At 48.4% G+C, this 24,417-nt stretch overlaps 1 protein-coding gene across 1 annotated transcript; it reads left to right on the forward strand.

Moving 5' to 3' along the window:
* The first annotated feature begins 9,203 nt into the window (after positions 1-9,203).
* LOC125952317 (histone-lysine N-methyltransferase 2D-like) lies at positions 9,204-15,798 on the forward strand. The gene is made up of 3 exons (XM_049681742.1): positions 9,204-9,289; positions 12,965-15,038; positions 15,140-15,798. Exons 2-3 carry the CDS (start codon positions 13,068-13,070, stop codon positions 15,257-15,259), a joined length of 2,091 nt encoding a protein of 696 aa, XP_049537699.1. The 5' UTR covers positions 9,204-9,289; positions 12,965-13,067; the 3' UTR covers positions 15,260-15,798.
* Positions 15,799-24,417: the final 8,619 nt, after the last annotated feature.

Genomic DNA, 24,417 nt, shown 5'->3' on the forward strand with positions numbered 1-24,417 from the left:
AGCCATCGGCCATCATTAAACTACGCTTCATTCCATGAACGACCAGGCGCCTCCATTGGGTCCAAATCCTTTTTTGTGGGCCTTTTTGTGAGGCCCGACCCGGGAGAGCTGGAATTTTTAAGCCACCCATCCTGTGCACACGCGTTCATTGGTTCGTTCGATGTACACATACACACCCACACACACGTACTTTCTCTTCAATGAAGTCCCAAGATTTGATTAGACAAACGTCGTTCGTTCGCTCGCTCTTTCGCTCGTCCGGTAGTTCGTTTACTCGCTCACTCATTCGCTTATCATGTCGCAGGATGCTTTTTGGATGGGCCACCGGGTGGTTGGACATGCGCAACACTCGTCGTCTTACGCCTCCGCAAAAGCAACCAAACCTGCAACGTAGGACCCTGCCAGGGTCCACCATATTGTGGCCATATGGCGAACTGCTGTCGGTCGATCGGTACACATCATCTTCCTTCCTTGCTTCTGCTTCTGCTCAGTATGCCCCCCCCCCCCCCCCCCATGTCACCTCTCGGACGACGGCAACAGCGTGTCACGGATGTGACACTGTGAAATTACTTTCCGCCCGGTACGACCCGGTGCGGTGCCGGGACTTTTTGGGGGTGAAAATTTGCGACATTGCGAGTCGGGTGAGACCCACACAACCCAGACCGGTTCGTGCTTCAAATTCATGAAATACACAAAACTGAACGAATGAACGAGCGTGGTCCTGCCGGAGGAGGAAACGGCGAGGGGTACGTGGGCGCAAATTGGATTACCGAATTGGATGAGCGCATAGATGACATGTTTTTGGGATGGTTTGCGGTTTGCGCACTCCGCGTGAGTTATCCGCTTGATGGATCGGTCACAGCGACACACACCTTTGACAGGACACAACAAAACAAAAAAAACCAAACAAATCTTAACCCACGAGGTTTGTAGTTGAAACTCGCTGTAAGTTGAAGGAAAACGAAAAGAAAATGAACTCCTTACGGTCACAGTATGGTCCTTATTATACCTATTTGCCCTTCACTGCAACACTAGTGCTCAGCTCAGCAGAAAAGCTCTTGTTACCAAGAAAAGGTGAGGTAGAGTATGGTAAAGCGAAAGAAAAAAGCATCGCCCCAAACGGGGTCGACAAAACACAAAAGATTGCAATCATGACGGTTGACGGATTTTCCTCCTTTCCCGCATGACGTAAATCACAGCGTCCGGGTGCTCCAGTGACGTCATGGACTCCGAAACAGTGTCGAACACATGAAACGGTCAAGACGGGAAAATCACACAAACGAATCTTCCAAAAAGGCAATGGCCCCATTGTGAATAGTTGGCTTTTGCACTAAAGGGCATACTTTGCAGTCACTTAAGGGGGGGCTTCGGTATTTTATTTTATTTATTCGCATTTAATTTTTATAATTTTTTATGAGTGCTTATCGTTGCAAGAGTATTGGGTAAAACTTTGGGATCAATCGAAGCAAAACTGACAAAGATATTGATTTTTTATGAACCTCCTTTCATACAAGGCTCAATGCATCTCGCGACTTTGAATCGCATTTCCCAAAACCTACGTTTTCAAAGTCGGTGCCCATCGTAGCATGAAAACTACTGGACCGATCAATTTGAAATTTTGAACACATAATCTGTACACTATTTGCCAGGTAGCCCCGTTGAGTTTTTATTAAAATTGTTGATACTTTTTTTTACATAATTTTTTTAATCATGTAAAGGGTCGTTTTTTGAGGCAATATCGAAAAAAGCATCACTTTTTCAACTTCAAATATCTGCCAAAAATCGAAAAATGGAAAATTCAACAAAAACTCAACGGGGCTACCTGGAAGAACTTATAATCTAACAAAAGAATATTCATTTGAATATTTCTGATGACCCAGCACGTGGCTACGGTGGGCACCGCAAAAAGTACATTTTTGCAAACTTGCCTTTCTGGATTCGATGCCATGATCGTAGTTTTGATCAAATTTTCCCCAAAATAGAACCAAATATTCTTGAAAAGTTGTAGTTTAATATGACATTCACTTAAATAAATTAAGTTGTATGATTTTTTCACTAAAAATCGTCAAAAATAAGCCTTTTTTGGACCAGAAATAACCAAAGCCCCCCCTTAATGTAAAGCTGACTTTCAAGCTGCGTTAAAGGGCAGATAGCAGCTTGACGAGCAGCAGCAGCAGCCTCTGTTGTTGAAAGGTGCGATAACATAAATGTTTGCCGCTGCGGTTGCGTCACATGTTTCGGGGAAGGGTTGACCCCACAGCACATCTGCATTTGACATTCGAGAGAGAGAGAGAAAGAGATAGAGAGACCGGAACGGCGCGTCACAGCTCATTATGTCAAGTGAACCGGGGTGAAGGAGGCGCCTTGTCATTTGTTCGACTTGTACGACATTCAGGAGGGTTACACAACCACAGCTAAGGTTGTAAAACCATATGGAAAGCATTCATTGCCCGCATTTTATCATTGACATCTAGAGCGGTTCAATAGATAGCCCATGACAGCGGCTGCACCTTCCGGAGCAGAACGATACGATCTTCTGTTGAGTAGTGAGTGCTTCTTACAATTCAATCCCCCGCTACCCCCACACGGAGGGACACTGGCGTTCGCTATATAATATCCATATAAATGACCTCATAACAGAAGCTAGAGCTACTCCTCCGCGGAGAAATCCCGGAATATATTGCCGAACTTTGGAGCCGAAGCAAAAGCGCAACCTGCGTGCTGCGGGAGTGCTGGGTCCCGGGATCGGCTAAAGGCTAGAGCTTTATGCTAGATTCCGCCCACTGACCGTTCTCGGAAGCGCATGGCCTGGCCTTAGTGCAGCAGGCCAGCAGTAAGCCAAAAACTCGTTACGCTTCTCTTCTAAACTGGTTCCTTCGCGCGAACCGACCGAACCGTGCGACACAAACCAGGGACACCACGAGCCTGCGCTGCGACGCACACTATCCCCCACACTATGGCTTGCCGGTGATGAGAAACTGCGAAACCGAAGGGAAAGCTATATTCCGGAATGGAGGGTGCTGTTGCGTTGCTTGGAGCCAAATGCCGGCCAGGAGCATGTAGCCGCATGTAGCAAGGGGAAGCGCTGAAGCAAGGGGAAGTTATTTTTAACACGGCTAGCCCGACTGTCGCCATGTTGATGTTTGGTGTTTGCACAACGCCACATGCGCATCCTGGCCGGTAGCCTGCAGGATCGAGGATGGGATGCGAATGTTTTTTTTCCACTCCGGGAAACCTGTTCTTAGCAGCGTTTTGCTCACATTGTTCGTTCATTGTCATTGTGCTGTGTGGCACGATTATGAACTTGCATGCTAAAGGATGCACTTTATCGAGGGGTTTTGTTGGAAATCAACATGCATAACGTACCCACAGCTGGAGCAATGTCAGTAAGAGTTAAATACTATTGGACATCATGGAAAATGCCTCACATTTTCATAGTGATACATTATGAGTAAACTTCGTCGAAAAAGGAAAACAATGTACTGATGACTGTCTGATCGCAAAGACACTTATCAAAAATTGTTTATTGCACGAAAGGAAGCTTTTCCAGTAGGCTGCGCATGGTTTTACCAAGATAAATGTGATAAAAAAAAAAATGCGTTCTTATTGATAATAATCATGTTCCGCGAATAAATGACAACGTTGATTTAATTAAATTCAGTGTAAAACATTGGCAACTTGTCAGTTCCATTAGGCGAAGCGAGCATAGAGAAAGTGAAGAAAGTAAAATGAAAGCAAAGGTTGTTGAAATGGTTAAATAAATTCCCCGCAATATCGTAATATTAAAAAAAATCACGGATTTTACAGTGATCCAGTAATTCTCGTTTACCTAATTCACATAAGCTCAGTGATGGCAGAAGTGTACTTTTTTTTACATTTTCTTCATCGAGTGGTGAACACGATGATATCTTTTCGAAAAGAGATTTAAGAAGAAGAAATGCTTTATCAAAATTTTCAAGTAAAGCATAAAACCTATACGAAACCCTAGAAGAAGTACAAGAAATTTCCTTCCTCCACTTCACAAAGCTCTTGCTGTACACCGGCTTAGCAACATGGCAATGGCTCGAAATTAGATGAAATTTTGAAACCAAAGCGCCTCACCGAAAGTCATCCATATGTATGACGCACAAAATGAAATCTTCCCTCCGAAACGAAAGGCTTCGGTAGAAAGAACAAAAGAGAACCACGCATATCTTAACTCGCCTTTTGGCTAACAACAAAAAAGGAAAAACTCAAATCCGCAACAATGTAGAGACGGGTGCTGTGCTTTACGCGCTACGGAGCAAGTGAAGTATATGGTTGGATAACGAGCGGCACATCCCTGTTCACCGGTAGGTGATGGCTCGATAAGCCAAGGATCTGTTCTCAACTGAAAAGCTTCTGTCAAAGTACGCCAGAGAGTAAAAGAAGGAGTCCGAACGGTGGTACGGTGAAGATGAAGCTGCTGATGAACGGTTGTTCCGGGGCCCGATACGTCGTGCCATATGGTGTGTTTTCTAAAAATAGCACTCCCGATGACTACGCATCAGCGTGACAGCAAGGTACACGGCGGAAAGGATATACTATGTACTGCTGCCATCAAGGAAACAAAATGATGCGAGTTGACTATCAGGGAGATGGGCGAACGCATTGCACTGTGCTGATTGACTCCGGTGCGCATCGTACACAGCAGCGAACAAGAAACCCTTTGCACGTAATGCGCGTTGAGGATCAGACACTGACGTTTTGTAAATGCAAATACTCATTTACTTCCAGAAAAGAAAATGGAGACAATGCTAATCCTGGGTTTTCCTTTACATTGTACCTCTAACAGAGCGTTATGTGAACCCGTTATGCATCATGCATCACCGTGTTACGAGATGTTGTTCCGTCGGACTTCTTAGCAACAACACCATTCTGCCATGCCCCCCTCGGGGGTAGAGTGCATAAGCATTTCACTCTTTTTCCATCCGTTGCTTAATCATCCAGCACGCAAAACTTCTCGGGAGAGTTAATGAAAGACCCAACGCTTCCGGGAAGCGAACGTAATGCGGCACATTTGCAAATGCAAGCCACCACATGTAAATGGCGCATGTTTTTCAACATACTGATTTCCCACTCTTTGCAAGCAACGATCACGTTGCAGTCGGTGTGCGCTGCACTGCATTTTGTAGTTTTCGAACTCCTCGCCAAGGGAAGACAAAAGAAGCACAAGGCAGAAAATAAAACAATTCACCGTCCACCAACGCCGTCGGTGTGGTCCGGTGCGATTGCTGAGCAGACGACAAGCTCATAATAATGCGCCCATTCGCGACCACTCGGCTTTTATGAGCAATCAATGAGATGGTGAACACTTAAGTGCCCCCCCCGCGCGACTATGGTGAATAGTCTACAGAATAATGCACGAAAATGGATATGAGCTGGCCCGGGGCAGGGTGCCGCGATTAATACAGCATCGCGAGTAGCGTAGGCAGAGTGGCCATGGTCGTTAGTCGATCCGCTACCGTCGTCGTTGTCGTCGTTGTCGTCGTCTATCGTACGGGCGAACTAGCGAGCGAAACAATTAATTAGAATCCACCGTCACCCTCGATCGTTTTATCACCTCTTTTGGGGGGAAAAAGGCGATACTACCACCAACTCGAGCGGAACTCGGGATAATGGGAAAACACATCAACAGCCCACGGTTTCCAGCCGAACACCTAGTGATCACATGCGCTGCCGTGGCCTACGAATAACGACGAGCTGGAAGAGTGGCATGTTGCCTGGACAGCGTAGGCTGCCGATGCGAAGCCGCACCGGGACTCCGCGTTTAATGGCTGGGTCTATAGAGCTTCCACAGCCATCAAGACGCTGCCACACGGCAGGACACCGTGGATGGTGCCGTTTTCTTGTCCAAGCTAAAAGCCAAGCAATGATGGCAGGAGCAACAGTAACCAATAAGAATTCGGCGATTCGAACAGAGAGAAAGAGAGAGAGAGAGAGATAGAGAGAGAAAGAGAGAGAGCTAGCGGTGAGCTTTCGAAGGATTTTCCGGCAGTCAACTGCACACACACACACCAATACAGACTGCGCTGCCAACCGATAGAACCGAAGCAAAAGCTCGGCACTGCGCGTTCTATTCGATGATTGCGCTTCCTATCACCAACACACACTCACCGAACAACTCACATACGATGCGGCACACGCTGCACGACCCGTTTCACCTACCCCGGCTCCGCCGACAGAGCAAGGAGTGGAAAATGTACTGCAGCAGTTTTTGTGAATGAAAGCCACCGCCCTCAAACTGCCGTGCGGCACCCTTCGGCCGCCCGCCCGCTCGGCAACCGTTCGCATAAATGGTGAATGAAGGCACCCGGAGGGTTATGCGGTTGCGTGGAAAAACGGTGGGCACTATCGAGCGGAATGTAAGGGAGCGTCGGAGGGCGTGTGGGTCGCACTGCTGTTCCGCAGAAGGTGTAAGGGCTATGAACGGCCCTTATTGTCTCTGGTCCGAACCAACGTCCAACCTTTGGCGGGGCAGAGAGGAAACTGCCAGAACGGATAGCTAGCGGGCACGGAACCATTCGCCCAAAAAGCCAAACCTCGCCACCATTCTGACGCTTACCACGCACACTAACAATGCGACTGGTCAATTGGAGGGTTACGTTGGTGGCTAGCTGCAACCCGGGCATCGCATAATCGCTAGCCCCCCACTGATGCAACACGGGATTCTTCAAGGACACTTTTTGTGGTCAACGTCAACGAGAAGAGCATCCTTTTTGGGGGGAAATGATTTAAAAAGATCCAAAACTCCATCCATTTACTTGTCAAGAAAATCACGGAAATCGCGACAAACTCGACTCGCTCTTTGCATCATTCATGAGCACGCGGGTCCACGAATCATCGTTCGTTCGATAAAATGGCCCCGATTCATACAAACGCTTTTGACGAACGTTTCCTAGAAGCGCGCCAGCATCCCTTATTGTCGTGGCCGGTTCAACGCCTTCCACCGAAAACATGGTTTCTCATTTTTCATGACACGCCATTCCGGGGTTTTGCTATTTTTAGACGCAAAAGACGACGCAAGAGGTCTTAACCTTTCATTTGCATATCATCATGCACGGATCGATTTAATCGATTCCTTTTCGGCTACATCATCCACGTCCAAGGGATTCCAGTCGGTAGCGACCAATCAACGACGATGATGGGTGATTGGCCCGGTAAAAGCTGTGTGCTAGAAAGCGGGCTACGAATTCATTGACGCGCTCGTTCGCCTGCCATGCCGTTCGCCGGTCATGTCTTCTGTTCCAAACGAAGGAAAATTCTCGAAAAACGAAGAAGTCTTCTCCGTATGGAAAATAATTGATTTTCTTTTAATAAATAAAAAAAATACAAGCAAAGAGAAAGAGTGAGCAACTACCCTGAGCGAAGATCATCAGGACGAGAACGGTAGCTGGAGGATGCCGCAATGCCACCTCAATTGCCAAGCACATCCAAGCATGCTGTGTGGAAAGCTGCCAAACAAAGACCGGTCGCGCGACCGGCACGCGTGAGACAGAGAGAGAGAGACAGAGAAAGAGAGAGAGAAAGAGAGAAACGGAGCATCTAGTTTTCGCGAGAAAGAAAGAAAAACATGTCGGCGACAGCGAAACAACGAGCACCAAGACGAAGCAAACAAGCAAAAGCATATCACCGCGGCGCAATTCAGCTCTGGTCTAAAAATAGAATTCTCCCCACAGCAGCAGCAGCAGCAGCAGCAGAGGTTGCTACTGCTGCCGTTGCCGGCTCCCGGCAAGTTTCTACTGTATACCCCCCACCAAAGTGTGTGTGTGTGTGTGTTGGTGTTTTCTGTTCTGTTATGTGAAACCCGACACTGCGCCATACTGAGTGAATCGAACGCAATAACGGTATGTGGAAATGGCGAAGCTTTCTAGGGTGGGTGATGAGGGAGGGTGGCTTTTGGTGGTGTATAGACGTCATCAGAGTCTCCAGTCGGCCCGGTCGATATGCTGGTTTTCCCATTTCTACACACACACACACACTCATGCACTCGCACATGTTCTGTTGCTGGAACCATCGTTCTCGTGTGGGGCGAGAGCTTTTTTCCGTCGCATGAAAGAAAGCTCCGAGGTTATGACGTTTTCCCCGGTCATCAAACGGCCAACACAGCGAACGGTGGAACCGTGAAACGTAAACACGAACACAGCGACACTGGGAAACCCGGAACCCGCTCCCATCATGTTCAGCGCCTTTGCTGCCTTTGCTGAATGAAGATCCAAAGGAAGGTGAACGAGGAGATACTGTTCTGCGCAACATCGAAAGCGCAACACGGCGCTTCGACTCGGTCGGATGGATGGGACTAAGAAGGATTGAAAAGGGGTGCGTGGGTGCGAGGGAAGGAATTTCATTCAAAACGTGTGGGCGATCGACACGAACGCGGCCGCGAGGACACACACACACACATACGAAAACCGATGAGACCGACGGAAGTGACCGAAGTGACAACGCTCGGTTAGTGGTCGGTTCGGATACCAGAAGGAGGCGAATCTATAAAAGGATCCAACGCGGTACGATTACACGATTATTCCAGCGACGAAGCTCGACGGTGCAACAACCACAACCAGTTAGTGACGGAGAGGGAACAGAAAAAGAAAAGCCAACAAGCCAACAACAGAGTGCGAGAGCGAGAGCGAGAGCGAAAGAAAGAGAAAGGGGTGCAGACAATTGTTGGAGCGGCAATCCGTTGTGTGGGGCTTGTTGGTGGTGTTAAAGTGATAAAAGACCTTTCCGACCAGCCGATAACAGGGAGTTGAGAGTCGGTTGTTCCTTTGATACGGAACCACGACGGAACGGAACCGAACGCGCGCGCCCGTTCGGAACTGCTGCTGCTACTGCTGTGTCCGCGCACGCACCCTATCATCGTTGAAGACTGACACTGTCTGTGGTAGTAGTGTGCGGGTGGTGTACCGAGCGTGGGCCGTCGAAGGACGAAAACACCTACGCACGGAGGAAAAACAACGCATCCTCCTCCGATCGCGGTCTCTGGGCACACTGGGTCGGTGGCACACTGTTCGCAGTTCCATCTCGACGTTTAAGCGAAGCGGACGCAGAACCAGCAGCAGCTACTACTCTCGTCAAGAAGAGCTACTACTGTTAATACTGCCACCTGGCAGGCAGTGAGTTCGTTCGGTGGCCCCATCTATTGTGACCGGAAATCGAAAGAACAGATTGGAACTACTGTGAATTCAGTGTTTGTGTTTGAGTGCTTGTGTGTGTGTGTGTCGTCATCCATCATCGAGTTCTGCAGCAGTAGCAGCAGCAGCGGGACAAGGTAAGTGCCTGAATAGTCCCTCCAGTTTGTGGCCTTTTCCCCATGTGTCGTGCGCGAGCGCTGGTAGGCCATATGTTTTTCGCGAGGCCTACTGCAACTCGCTTGACCCAGTTTCGAGCTATCCACCACCAGCAGCAGCAACACCAGCTGCGTTTGCATTTGGGCCCAATGGGCGAATGGGCTGCTGGTTTAACCGAAAATCATGCCACATGCCCGTGGCTACTGGACACGGTATGTACGTGCCCTCGACACGCGGCCCACTACTGACACATTGCGGATGTTGCGTCCTCCCTTTCACCCGTCTCCGCTCGTCTCCGCAAGCTCCATGGAGGTCATCAAACCGTTGGACCGTGTTGGCGGCCCGTACCTGTTGACAGCAATATAGGTCACAGCAGCAGGCAGGATGGTTCTAGTGGCTCTAGTGTTGTACGGCTCGGCCGTATTTTGCGTGCCCCGAGGGTCCCATAATGTTATGAAATGGCGCGAGGTTTTGTTCGCAGCACATTAAATAGTCATGCAATCGGTGAGGCGGTGGACTGGTGGAAGACCAAATTGCCAAAGCGTCCCCTTAGTTCCCTTTTGCTAACTTTCTCGCTTTTATCACCACCGCACCAACCAACGTCAGTCTCGCTTGTTAGCATGCCGTTAATGGCGACCGATGCGCCTGGTACCGATAAATTCCAACATCCACCATACCATCATACCGCCGTTGCGGAATGCTCGCACACGCGTCCTTATCCGGAAGTTCATGCCAATCGCCTGACCAACTCGACGGCCACGGACCACGGAGCGCGCGTGTGCGTGTGCGCCGGTACTGGTGCTGGTACTGGTACTGGATGCAAATGAATGTCCTTGTCGGTGACACCGACCGGACCGGGGACCGCGGGACCGCGGGACCGGGTAGCTCAAAAGGTCAGCCATTTATCCGGGGACACAGCCTCACAGCCTCACATTATGTCGAACGTTTTTGTGTCGCATGGACCTAACCTACGGGTGCGCGCTGACCTTTCACGAGGCGATTTCTCGGAACGGATCTACACAGGAGATCCAACAGAGGATACCGATGTGTTGTGGTGTGATTTCGGATCCAAAGAAGCACTTGTGTCTTGGTTGAATTCTAATCGTAAAGTGAATTTATTGATTGAATGCACTTGCTTGCTTGGGCACGCTATTTGACGCCCTAGCCGCGTGACCGTCGAGGTAGCCGTGGGATGTCCACTCGGGTTACATTCCCAGGCTTCCGTTCTGCTGAGCGCTGCGCTTATAGATTCGATTATGCGATTATGTACTAGTGGGCAGTTCGCACGCTCCACCACAGATGCAGAAGAAAAGAAAATGGTGAACGCACCAACGGGAAACTTACGTCTTACGGGAAGCCGCCATGTCGAAAGTCTTCTGCTTCTGCTTTTGTTCAGTTGTGGTGCTGCTGGTGGCGAAGAAGTTTTCACACTTTTGAAGTATCGTGGAGGGAGCGCATCTCGACCCTCCCCCCCCGGGACCCTATTCAAATACTTCTCTAATGAGCTACAGTGTTCGAGGGAAGGAAGGAGGAAGGCGGTTTCTTCTCTCCCGCGGGACCACCTTTGTCGCTGACCTTTGTCGAGATTCCATTCCATCCCGCCTTTTCCTGGAAAGCGTTTCGCCGAAGGCCAGCTGTTTCGCGTGTGGAGTGGACTCTTGTGCTAAATGCTGCCGGAACCTTCCGGGAATTGTGTCCTTGACGGCAACTCGCGGGAGTTGCCGCTCTGCCTGGTGATGATCATTTGAGGTGCTGCTTTTGGGCCGCCTTTCGGGAGTCTTTTGTTAATGCGAACGATTAGTGCCTTTTTGGGGGTAAAGGTAAAGATGGATTTGCTCGCCTGGAGATATGGAAGGAGGGAATAGCCACACCGGGGGAGCATCATAAAGCACCATTAAAGGGCACCGGTAATGGATGGAGTTGGCCATCTACTAAATCTCAACCAAAGCTTGGACAACAACCACCTAACACGTAGAGCGTCTGAAGCTCACCGAGGGAAGCTCTTCACTTTTTATCGTCCTCCAGCGAACATCCTTCGAACCTTGGGAAGGGATGGACATTGACGCGATGAAGGTCTGCCGTGCATGACGACAACGCAACGATTGCATTCATACCCAACACTTCCCTACGGTCTCTGTGGTGTGACGTCTTTTGGTGTGCCATACACGTCGGGTACTCGGAGCGACGTGCGGACTTGTCTGGTATGGTCTGGTCTGGTCTGGTCTGGTCCTGCTGAAGAAGTCGGTCTAAGGGGACGATAAAAACCAAAAACAAAGTAAAAGCCAAAAGACAGTCTCCAGAAATAGTCTCCACCGTGCGACCAAGCGACAGACCTTCCATGGACGCTTCAACTCCGGCAACACGAAGAAAGTTGCAGAAATGGGAGAGAGGAAGAGAGAAAAAAGACAGAGAGACAGAGTGAGAGAGTTCTGCATGAAAACAGCAACAAAAAAAGGCAAGGATTGCAGAAAAAAGAAGAGGTAAAAAGCAAACAGCGGTAGCATCCCTTTCATGCTCGCTCTATCTCTCTATCTTTTGGCGCCGGGCTCTCCCTGGCACCCGGGACCCGGGGCCGCCACTTTCGCACCGTCTGGAATCTGTCGGCCGCTCGACGCTTTGCTCCGACCAACACTTTTCGAATGACGCAAGTGGCCAACAACCGGCCACAGCAAGCAAAAGATAAATGATAATGATTATGGTCAAATAAAACTGTGTGATTCATGTCCGCGGGACTGGACTACTTGGCCCGGCCGGTCTACATGGGGCCCGGGAGACCGGATAGCGTACCTTCTTCACCTCCTCGTGCGTGCGTGCATGTTTGTCGCTTGATTGTTGCTCGTAGTGCTTGCGGAGCGCAAGGAGTAAAAGCAGGACAAAAGAGAGCGACCGTGAGAGCGAGTATAAGCGAGAGAAAGAGAGAGAGAGAGAGAGCGAATATAAGGGAGAGAGAGAGAGAGAGAGAGAGAGAGAGAGAAAAAGGTTGTCAAGGTCCCTTCTGGTCCCGGGGAGGTCTAGAGTAGTGTAGTAGCGACCCGAAACTCCCCAAACCACAAACATCCAGCAAGCCCGTGTATACATATGCGTGTGTGTGTGTGCTCGTGGCGGGTAGTAACCTCTCACAGCGGGAAGTAGTGTGTGCTCTTTCCGGCTCGAGGTCGGCCCAAAGGCTCGCTACCCCTTACAGGGCCCCCGCATTGTGCTCGCTCCGCTGGGATCTGGCACATCCGTCGGTCTTTGTCTCACGCCGATGACGCAAATCAAGCGTTTCCCGTCCCCCGGTCCCTCCGTTCCCTTTTGCCGCACAACCATTGCCGCGGTTTTAGTTCCGCCTTCCGGTTTTATCTGCCGCCGGTTGCCTCAGGCAATCTCCTTCTTGGGTAAACCATGTGGTTCAGGAAGTGGTACCGGATAATCAGACAAGGGGGCAGCACCATAGGTCCCAACCCCATTTCCACACCACATTTCCCCCTTCCTGTGCCTAGTATATAGGAACTGTTCAGTGACGCACTGGAAACGCGGGAAAGCATTTATTATCCCAACTTCCGATCACAAGCGTCTAATCATCGTCGCGTGTCCCCTGCTTTCGTCCTTCGATCAAAAACCATGGGGACTTCCTTTAACATGTTTCTCTTCCTCTTCTCCTCCACTGTTCTCAGGATACAGAATACACAGAAAACGACAAGCGGGGCCGGATTTAGACGCACTCTTCCCCCCTTTCATTACTGCTGTAGCTGTGGACTCCTTCCAAACAAAACGGCCATGATCTTTCCCGCGACATTGACGTCAGTGCCGGTGGCGCTGTTATGCGCCCTGCTGGTGACACTGTGCTCGGCTGCCGGTTCACTGCCAGGCCCGCCAGCAAGCTATCCGGTGTTCGGTACCAAGCGGTACACGCGCGGCAACCTGAATCCCACGAGTGAGTATGGCGGTGGCCTATCCGGAGCGCTGGGACTTCCGGTGTACCATCGCCCGGCGAGCGGACGCTACTACGATGGTCCGCTAGCGTCGCCCCAGTACTTCCCATTTGCACCGTACCAGCAGCTACAACCGTCGAGCAGCGATTACTACGACGATGCCGGCTACTATGGTGATGGAGCGCAGGGCTTCTACTATCTGCCGCCACCTCCACCACCACAGCCACAACCGCAGCATCGGCGCTATCAGCGTAACAACGAGCGCTACACGTCGTACGGGCTGCCGACGTACCGGGGCGAGTATAAACCGACCCCGTACTACTACGCACACGGTCCGAGCTACAGCTACACCGACGATCACGAGTCCAGCAATCCGCTAGACGATCTGCACGAGGAGATGCTACAGGAGGACGAACGAGAGCGGGCCCTGGATTACTATCCCGTCGGTCAGGAGCAATGGTACGAGAGTCCGTCCCGTCCCGATTCGGCCTTTCTGCGCAATCTCATCCTATACAACCAGCAGCTGCAGAACTTTGGCCGAGGAACGCCAATACAGCAGCAACAGCAGCAGCAGCAACAGCAGCGGTCATTGCTTGACGGTTCCAATGAGGATGATTTCGAGGAGTACGACGAGTCGGAACCGGACTACGAGTACGAAGGGGCCATGGCCGATCCCGAACCTGGCTACGATAGCTACTATGGAGCTGGCTATGGAGCCCCGGAGCCGGCTGGTTTACGGTATGAGACGAGCGGTAGTGGCTCTGCCTCTGCTTCAAGCAACCGTGACGCACTCAGCAAGCTAAGCAGTCTGCGCAACAGCATGGCGATGAACCAGATCGACGACGAGGACGACGAGGAGGTGCAGGAACTGAAGTCATTGATCCACCAGCAGAAAAGCAGCCAGCAACGGCTACCACCGATGTTTGTCGACAAGATGGCGCCATTCGTGCTCAAGAATCAGCAGTACCCGGCACCACCGACAACATCCAGTAGCTACCAAAAGCAACAACCGACGCAATACCTAATACAAAAGCAACAGCAACAACAGAAGCAAGTCCAAGAGCAGCTGCAAAGGCAACAGCAGCAGCAGCAGCAGCAACAGCAAAAGCAACAGCAGCAGCAGCAGCAACAACAACAACAGCAGCAACAGCAACAGCGGCAACAACTACTCCAACAACAGCAACAACTGTTTCAGGAGCAACAGCGGGAACAGCAAAGGCTGAAGGAGCTTCAGCTGCAGCAGCAGCAGAAGCAGGAGCGAGAGCTAAAACAGCAGCAACTGCTACGCACGCTGTCCAGCGACTATCAGGCGGCGTACGAACCGACCGACAACTGGCAGAAAGACAGTCCCAGCTACAACGCGTACGACTACGACAACGAGTACGACGATGACTCCTGGAGTCACTGGGATCGGAAGCGTAACGTGCAACCGAAGAAGGCCACGTTCGCCAGCAAAACTACATTGCCGGTGACGACGGCGACGACAAAAACGTCGAAAACGACAACGACGGCCAAACCAGCAATTGCAGCAGTGCCAACCAGCACGACAGCGGCGCCGGTAACGAGCAAACCGGTGGCTCATCAACCAGGCCAAAAGGAGGTCGTTCTACCGAGACCAACCAATCCGCGAAACGCGTTCTCTGCCAGCCTACTGAACGCAGTCGAACCGAGCTCAGCACATCATCAGCTGCACCAGCAGCAGCAGCAGCAGCACGGAGTCCTGAAAGTAGACGAGGGTTCCATGGCGAAGCAGATGAAATCCAGCAAGCTGTACGACACGATCAAAGCCATGGTCAACATGCGCCAACACATGGAGGTAAGGCGAGCTTTGGAGGATCTGAACAAAGCCCTTTTTGACGACTGGGTCCTGGTATCGGGTTCTAATCGTAATCCTGTCGTTTTTTTATTCTTCCCCAGGATGCCGATCTACGCCAGCAGCTGGAACACCAGAAGCAGCTGGCGCACATCCGTAAGCGGTTCGTTTCCAACGAAGAGTCACTCGTACAACAGCTGGATGGTCTGAAGCGGTCTGCATAAGCTAATTGCGGTCAAGATCTGCGAGGTCACTACTGGCCGAGTAAGTAATTCTATCCAAAAAGAATGAGAAAGAGAGAAAGCGAGAGAGAGAGAGAGAGAGAGAGAGAGAGAGAGAAAGCTTGCTTTAGTTTGATACGAGTCAGGGATAGAACTTCTTTGGTCGGTTGATTTAACGTTCTAATTTTCAAAACTTCTGTCTGATCTGTTGGAAATTTCCATTCATTATTGTACTTCAAGTACTTATCTGCTCAAACACTAGTTTTCGAGGAGAAGAATCCCTTGGTTCTCCCTTGGTCGCGTCGGGCCAGAAAGGCAATTTTATCGATTTTACAAACAACAGGCATCGAATGGCCGGAAGGCACAGTGAAGCATCAAACAGCCGAATACTATCTAATTAAAGGAGAAAACAAATGGATAACCAAACACAAAAGCTGAGACTGAAATTATGTAAATAGAGGAAAGTTAGCAGGAACTACTATACAGACCGACTGTCGAAACAGTCAAACAATACATCTATATATATATATATATATATATATATATATATATATATATATATATATATATATTCGCTCGCAAAGCGGGTGATACGCCGGAAGCAAACAGGCACACAGACACAGAAACTAGAAACTTGTTATACATTTATATATACATACCACTTGTGATTGCGGAACATGTGCAGAGTACCTAGTAGAACACGGGGGGCGGGTGGCAAAAGTGCCAGAGACGGAGACGGATACCATGCACAGCTGGGCTTACTGGATGTTGAGCTTAGAAGTGATCGGCATCCCTCGGGTCCGCTCCATCGTGATGGTAAACAGCCGCATCCGAGTTGGGAATAGCGGATTGGCGGCAACAAGCCGCGCGATGGGGGGAAGCCCTAGAAGGATGCCAGATCAACGATCATTTCTCCTAGGATTTCCGGTTCAGTTCTGCTCGGTCGTGCATCTGGATAGCCTATCCCTACACTTTTGCCAGGGAATAAAGATAAGAAAGCGAGCGAGGCATGTCAATTCACAGTCGACCTTTAGTTCGCTTCCGAAAGGACACCTCCATAAGTTCCTCCACAGAGGATCGACCCCTATGATCTTGATGATGCTGGCTCATAGACGGTTGAGTTGAAGTCACGTTTCGTCGAAGCAAAAAAAAATGTAAAAAGTCACACTTTTACACTCATACAAGCACACAATAAGTGCGGTACGACCTTACGGTAGAGGAAATAGTGTGGCAAAGTCCCTTCCAAATGGCAGCTAGCGCCCTAAGTCAACAGCAGCAGATTGAAAGCACTGAAGGCAAAACAGGAACATCGGAAGTGGACCGTACACGCCAACTACCGATGGCCACCATCACTTTCCCCACCAGTCAGTGGCCGCCATTAGCCATTACTTCGGGTTAGCACACAGTATGCTCTCTCCGCAAGTTAGGCTGCAGCAAAACCAGTAGATGGTTGCTATGGCGAGCCGCTGCCGTCGATGCTGATGGCTTAGTTTACCCAATATCAGATAAGCATAGAGAAATGGGTAATAGATAATACTGAAACGAAATTTAAACCATTTAAATCTCATCAAAATATGCTACACCATGCACACCATTACAATCGATGTGGCTTTGAGCGAGCAGAATATTTCTACTATTCCAACTTAACCAGCTCAAACCAGTTGGTTCCACTCAGTGATGCGAATTGAGTTGAACGCTTGCCTTCGCTATGAATTTGCAAAGTGTAGTTCACGAACCAAACGCTGTTCCTGGTTCCAGTTATGTTTGCATGTATAATATGTTGCTTTTCTGCTATCTTCTCATTTTTTTTGCTTTCAATCTACATTGCAAGTGTTCGCAGTCTCCTTAGCACCATGTAAATAGCAGCAAATAGCAAAACAAGCCTTACACATTCTGCGTACCTAATCAACAATCAAATATCGAGCAAAAAGTATTAATAACAAGCTTTTAAGGGCAGGCAGGAAGCGCGCACTAATTAAGCAAAGCACAATTATGCATTTTTCTTTCTCCATGAATGACTCAAGAGTATATTCTAAACCTAGGACCTCTCTAAAAACCTTAACTTAGCACCCTACCAGCCGGCATCGCATAGCACGCCATTTCCACATGCACTTTCGCAACCGCCGTTGCATGGAACGTTTAATTTTTGCAAAGCCGTTCGCATTTACGTCGCACAACGGTGAGCACTGTGGGAGAATTGATATGAATCAAACAGAAATAGAAACCCTACCAAGTACAGAGAGCATGGACTGCATGTAGCTATTAACAAATCAACTAACAAAGCGTTTGGCATAAACCTGTAAAGCAAGCAACTAATCTGGAACAAAAAAAAACTAGCTTTATCAAGCTAATCGCCAATGAAACATACATATATAGCCACAAACGATTAAGCAGTTTTCGCTGAGCTTAAGTTGAGATATTCAATGTCAATTTTATCCTTCTCGATTTTTCCATCCAGGTTGTCTATTATACACTATTTTCCGTCGCTATTTTCACGGTCGTTTTCATGTTCACCCTTTTCATCCTTAAAGGATGTCTCTTTCTTTCGGCGTACAGCTGCAATAAGCCTTCGATAACCGATGGCACTTTAACACTTCACACGAACTCCATTCGCTTATCACTTTCACTTCTGTTCCTTTCCGTTCCGTTACAAAACATGTACAAAAATACCGTTTAGAATATCAGCTGTAACAATACCATTCCATAAATATTGTTACGCAGAATAAATCAAAAACGCTAACAATTTATCCGCATGTATGTGTGTGAAACGAGCAAAAATAGATCTGCCACACACCGAGAATGGAACAAGTTTCACAGGCCCCATAGCATCATCATTTCGAAAACACCGTCTCGACACGCAACATCATGACCACGGCATAGTTCTTTTATTTTTGGGCAGAAGAGGACAGTTCGAGTTACCATGGGCAGCCATCCTCGTTTCAAGGGAATTCTATTTTTCCCTTCGCAATCTGATTCATCGCCTCTGGCGCTGATGCTTTCAAATACTTTGGAATGAGCTTTCAATCAAGTACATCATTGAAGACGGCTTCCAGCGCTCGAAAGGGAATAGCAAACAGCAGAGTTCCACAAATTATGTCAGGAGCGAAAGAACCTGATGAACAGAGCAAAGTAATTGATTATGGGAAGAGCAAATGTTTTTCCGAAAATTCATAAACTCATCCCAACTTTCTACGTCTTCTGTTCTCCGGAAGGATGCCACCAGTTCCGAATAGTCCACAAGACGAATAGTTTCCTTGCGATCGAACAAGCGGTCGCGACTCAGCTTCCGGTTACGGGGCGCCAGCAAGTCAACTCGCTCGTCTCTACTCTACTGTCTCCATGGTTTGGCCGTATGCCAACGCGCTCCACCGCGGACAAGGGCATTCACCCGACGATGGCAGGACTGTGGAAAGCGATTGGCTTGGCTGGAAGCTCACGACGGCATCCGGATCGCGTCCCACGGTACAGGGTACAGGGATCATAAAAAAAAGGAACCATATCCCTGTCCCACTGTCCGTTTTGATTTGTGCGATCGTCTAAAGAAACCATTCGAAGGGTGAAAGTGGAGATGGGACTGGATCCGGGAATGTTGAGGATGGCAGTCGAAGGTTTCGCAAGAATGTCCTGTCCTAACGAAATATGGGGCGCTGTCCCTCGACCATCGTTGAAGGGGTAATTTCATCCAGCGAACCCTTTTTTAACGAACTTGCGGCCGTGGTCCCTTGGCGTTGCGTCGTCCTACTTTCCAGGCTTTCCACCAGAGGGTAGCTTCCCCAAGAAGGCAAAGACACCGAAATGAAGATGCTATCGCTTGAGGGCAAAATACCAGAGTATGGCATTCAACTAGCAGAAGAAGATAAACATGATAAGGGACCTGGGCAGGCAGGCACAGGTGGCACTTTGTTTGAAGCAAAACAGCGATGGAAACGCTTGGCGAAAGGGGGCGCTGTTGAACTTACCCGCAAACTTGCCGAATAACCAAAGTCAATCAACACAACGGATAAAAGGTAACTACGGTGCTAGGGAGTAGCCTAGCAATTTGACCGCAGGCAGGGATTAGATTGGCTGGAGTATCGGTGCGGGATGCATTCGTGGTGGTATGGTCGGACGTTTGAAGCGATTATGTACCAAGCATGATCGACTAGGCGGTCCGGCAACACCGCGATATCCTAAACCGAACGGAAGAGGAGCTGGTAATGCCTGCGTTCACACGATTTGACAATAATGATGAGATCGTTTTTAAAGCAGCCTATTTGTCGGTTTGACTGTGTGTGTGTGTGTACGTGCGTGTGTGTATGAGGATGAATGAGTGAGCAGCTGAACGGGATGCACAGTTGATGGAAGTGGTCGAACTCGAATGCCAGACGGGAAGGAAGTTTTAGTAGACATTATTGCCTTCGTTAATTATTTATCTAGTCATGTTCTTACGAGAGTGCGATTGATCGGAGTTAAAACAGGGCGTAGCATCGCTAGAAGTTGTGCCAACAGGATATGTAAGCGTCAGCACTCCTATGAACCGGAACATAGTTTCGTATTTTATGAGAATTTTTCCTTCCCTTCGAAGCGATCCAACGTCCTATTTAAGAAGTATTTGTGCAACTACCACTCAACTCATGAAAACCAAGAGTCGCTATCGTTCATTTGCAGTTGATCTGTTAAATTTCTGAATCAGGTGGTATGTTTAGGAAGGAAGGACTTAAGTGTCGGATCTGTCCGAGAAAAGTATGTACGCATGTATCGGATGAAATGTGTGTCTGTCTGTGTGCGAGTGTTTGTGCGAGGGCGTAGAGTTTGTGTTAGAATAGCTGGCAGAGCGCCCTGTCCTGACAAATCTATGAAACATGAATGCAAAGGCGAAACGGCAGCGCAAATGCGCGATAACCATGTGACTATGAGAGGATGGAATGCAAACTACTGGAATGATAAACACAAACAAAGAGAAAAATGCTGTTACCTGCACAAAATACGATGAATAGAACGGTGAGAACGGTACGTGGGGAACCCTGGGTATCGCTTCTTGAGGCATGGCGCTAACAACGCTACCCGTAAGATCGACGCTCAACACAACGCTCTGGATGGAATCGCCCATCGAGGGCTGTCGTGTTGTCGCGTGCTCTTACCAGGTGTGTATTAACTACTAGGAGGTATTTGCTAAATATATAGCTGTGTTATAATTACCAACCCCTGTGGGAGCAGGAGCGGCAACTACCAAAAATTAACAAACTACATAGACAATGAGCATTCGCTGGTGATAGTAACGTTAACGCTGCTGCAGCCATAATGTGTTATGTGGGAGAAGGCGATGTATTGATGGTCTGCTTAAGGAACAGTGGAAATCGATGAGGTGGTGAGCCAGCGCATCAATGGAGGATCTTATTTAAAACAAAAAAACATTGTACGATATGATTTCAAAGGAAAGAGTGTAAATTGGCCAAACACTTTAGCCTAATGCAGCGAGGATGGCATTTTTACTAATCGATACAATAGATGCTCTACTACACTAACCAAACCAGTACCGAGGATAAAAGCAGATAATCAATAGGAGAACATTCCAGGGCACGGGCAAAAGGTGGTTAAAAAAAACGTCGAAGCGAGTTTGAAACCGAAGCGAAGCGATACAGTGAGCAACTATCTAATAACTAAACCATCTGGAAAGGCAAGGTCTGGGGGTTGGCAGAACAGAAATAGACGAGAGAAAAACAACATTACAAATGTACATATCTTCTCTAATGCATTGAAACCTAATTTACACCCTCTGCTGTCGTGAGTGTACGCTTGTCGAACCACTCCCGGTTAGCTGCTTTGTACATAATATAAACACAAATATATAGATATATATACTTATACATATATATTGTATACATACAGAACGACTATGTGTTGCTTCTTCTGTTAGAATTCATCTGGCGAACATCCGAATCGGAAATAATTTGAGCTTCTCCGGTAAACCACATCCGAAACGGTTCTCTACAAACCGGGGGAAGGAACGTCATGCTGTGATTCGCGAACTCCTGCAAACACTGCTTGAGCAGACGAGTTTTTAATAATTTCGTTCCCACCAACATCACACACGTTCCCTGCTGCCAAGCTTGTAGGAGTTTGATGGAGATAATCAAGACTGTTTTCAAACTCTCTGCCAATGCTTGTTAACAGCGACGAGTATCGTCCACCAACATGACACAACATAAAACAAGCCCAACAAATCAACGGCACCCACATGGTAGCAAAAACAATCTTTGTAAAGTGTGTTTAATGTTTAATAAGAATGTTTATGGTGTTGTATAAGAAAAAATCAATTCAAATTCACTTCTCAATTCAAATTCTTCTGCAGATGGCCCGTTGCATTGGGGCAACATATTCGACTCCTAGCCACACAATCGCTCTATAAAACTACTACAAACCCTAATGTGGGAATTATTTTGCTTCAAATGAAAAGAACAATATACGCTATGCTCATAGAAAGATCGCTGAAATGAGTGCCCCGTTATCTGTGTTCCTTTCGGATAGCTGCCTGTTGTCCCGAGTACCACGAGTCCAGCCAATCCTATTCTCCAATCGTCGTTTGTGGGAGTCATTTTTCACCATTTAACCATTCCTCGAAGCCGTTTGAGGGCGGGAGCAGTAGACAGTGAGCAGGAGCATTGCGGGAGTAACCACGCTCGTGGCCACCCTTGTAGCAGTAATATTTCAATCAACTTCACCAGCCTGTCATGTCGATTGTACGTGACTGTGAGATGTTATCTTGCATAGACGGTGTTTGTAGGTGCTGCGGCTGGTCTAGTTGCTGTTTCGTGCGCGGGTCCACTGTCCGGTGCGTAGGCGTCGGAGGCTCCTTTTTCTCTGGAACCCAAAGAACAGGCGTGTGAACGACGATTCCAATATTTCGTGCCTAGCCTTGGCCCGCATGTTGTGCACCGTGAGCGAAAACTAATGTTTTCGCAATCGCCAACAACCATGGCCGGGTCCTGCTTATGTTATGGGCTGCTGGAACTCAACAAGTGAACCCGTAAAAGGATATATATTCGATTGAGTGCGGTTTGATTGATTCAGTTGTAATTTATGCAGATAACAAGATCCTCCCGTGGTTCAGCAATATCAGACCTATCTGGACCAACATGATCGACTAACTAGACCCGTTAGTGGTTACACGATAGATAATTTGGTCCATTAGACATTAATGGATGAGAGTGCATCGAAAGGTCGAGTAGTGGATAATGTTTTATCTCTATAATCTGTATGTGTGTGTCTGGTTGACCAGACTAACTTTACATGTCCTTTTAAGCAGGATTATTTGGTGTAGAATGCGTCTAAACCCTTTTATGTTCTGCTATAAGAGCGCCATCGGCCATCCATCAGCTTCAATTGCATGCTTAATTTTCATTTATGTTGGCAGAAATGATTGTTAAAATGGGCCCACATTCCACATTTTCACAGAAAACGTGGTGGGTGAATGGGTGTCACTGAAAGCATCATTCCTGAAATCACATTGCGCATTGCTCACAGTCGATCGAGTAATAAAGAAACAGCTGTTCATTGAAACATACCTGTAGCGATCTATAGGAATTAAGGAACCATGAGGTACGAACCACTGCCTTTAGCACGCCAATGCAACCATCTCGGAGTTAGGAGGAAGCATCGAGCCAAAGCGAAATACAATTTCATAACGGATGAAACTGGGTTAGCAGAAAATGTTGAAAATTGCGCTGAACTGCCGTTAGATCTGGTGCTTTGATGTGATGAGCTAAGCTGCAGGCACAAGACAGGAATCCAGGTTGGCCAACAATCACTGACATACCAACCATGAAGGTGAATCGGATAAGCAGCATTCCAACCAAACGTGCAGCGGTCCCTGCGTGCAGCCAGCCCGGTGACTAGTATGGTTATTGGTCATATTGGGGGAAACCCCCCCCACCCCCCACCCCAACTGGCCGGTGTAGTCATTGGAAATCCATCCGTGCCCTTGTCAGCCTTATGGTATGGCTAGTTGTGAGGCCTTGGGAATGATTGTCCGGAGCTAGCTGATAGGGTAATTCATCTGTGCGCGCGGGGAACAAGGTAATGGCTAGGAATTCATTAGGCCTACCACCTCAAACCGCCAGGGCCCGGTGAAAGAGCAGGAAGTCCCAGCACGCGAACGGCGCAATGGGAAATGTCGCTTCGCAGAAACCGGTTTTTTCCTCTGTCCGCCTATACAGTGCTGACCAAAAAACAGCCGATTTGCCGAAAGCCACCAGAAATTCTGTCCGGTCCTGTCCATTGATCGACCGGGCACGCACGCGGTATGCCCCAAGCCTGAGTTGACTGGGGTTTACCGCTCGTCATTTCTCCGAAAAGCAGTTAGCCAACGCGGCCAAGCCTTTACAACAGGACGCGGTCGGGTTTCCTTACCGTTTCGTGGAATACATTCGTGGAAATGAGTTTTCGTGCTCCATCCAGCGCGATAGGAGCGAATCACCTGCCGCTGTTGCACAGGCCACGCCGCCGACACCATGTGTTTCCAAACGGGACTTTCCCATTTGCCGGCTAGTGGGATCGGTAAACGCTTAGATTGGGGCGCTCTAGTTTTTCTTCGAATATTCACCCATGTATACAGTGGTGTTCATGGATTGCATCATCTGTGCGCCTAGTTAATGGGACAGAATACCGGGAACAACTATTTGTCTATTCTACTGTTGATTTGTCATTTCCGCTTTCCGCGTAGCGTACACGTATTGCTGAACCAATAAGCGTATTACTTCCGGGTCCTGAGTAGCTTTTCCCGGTGTGCACCGACTGATGCCATTGGGATGTTTTCCATTGATTAGACTTATTTTAATCTTTTTCGAAATGCAATGCTGCCCATAGCTAACAGGATACTGTTGAACGCACGAACCATTGTGGAACGCGATCATAAAGGATCAATCAGGAACCGGATTCCCCTGGCATTGACTTCGTATTGAATGAAGCAACCAAAATTTCTCTTTTAGCAATCTTTTACGGAATTTCTCTTTTAGCAATCTTTTACGGAATTTCTCTTTTAGCAATGGTGGATAACTTGAGAACCCAGCTAGCAACAATGTATGCGCGAGTAGGCGAGTGACTCAACTGACCATACCATCACAAACAGGATGCTTAGGTACTAGCTAGTTTGATCTGATATTATCGATATCGTAAATCTAATG

The sequence above is a fragment of the Anopheles darlingi genome, chromosome 2, assembly GCF_943734745.1.
Source record: "Anopheles darlingi chromosome 2, idAnoDarlMG_H_01, whole genome shotgun sequence".
Taxonomy (NCBI): domain Eukaryota; kingdom Metazoa; phylum Arthropoda; class Insecta; order Diptera; family Culicidae; genus Anopheles; species Anopheles darlingi.

Coding starts and splice junctions, on each gene's coding strand:
- LOC125952317 (XM_049681742.1), top strand. CDS start 13,068: ATGATCTTTCCCGCGACATTGACGTCAGTGCCGGTGGCGCTGTTATGC. Junction 15,039..15,139: donor ACATGCGCCAACACATGGAG/GTAAGGCGAGCT, acceptor ATTCTTCCCCAG/GATGCCGATCTACGCCAGCA.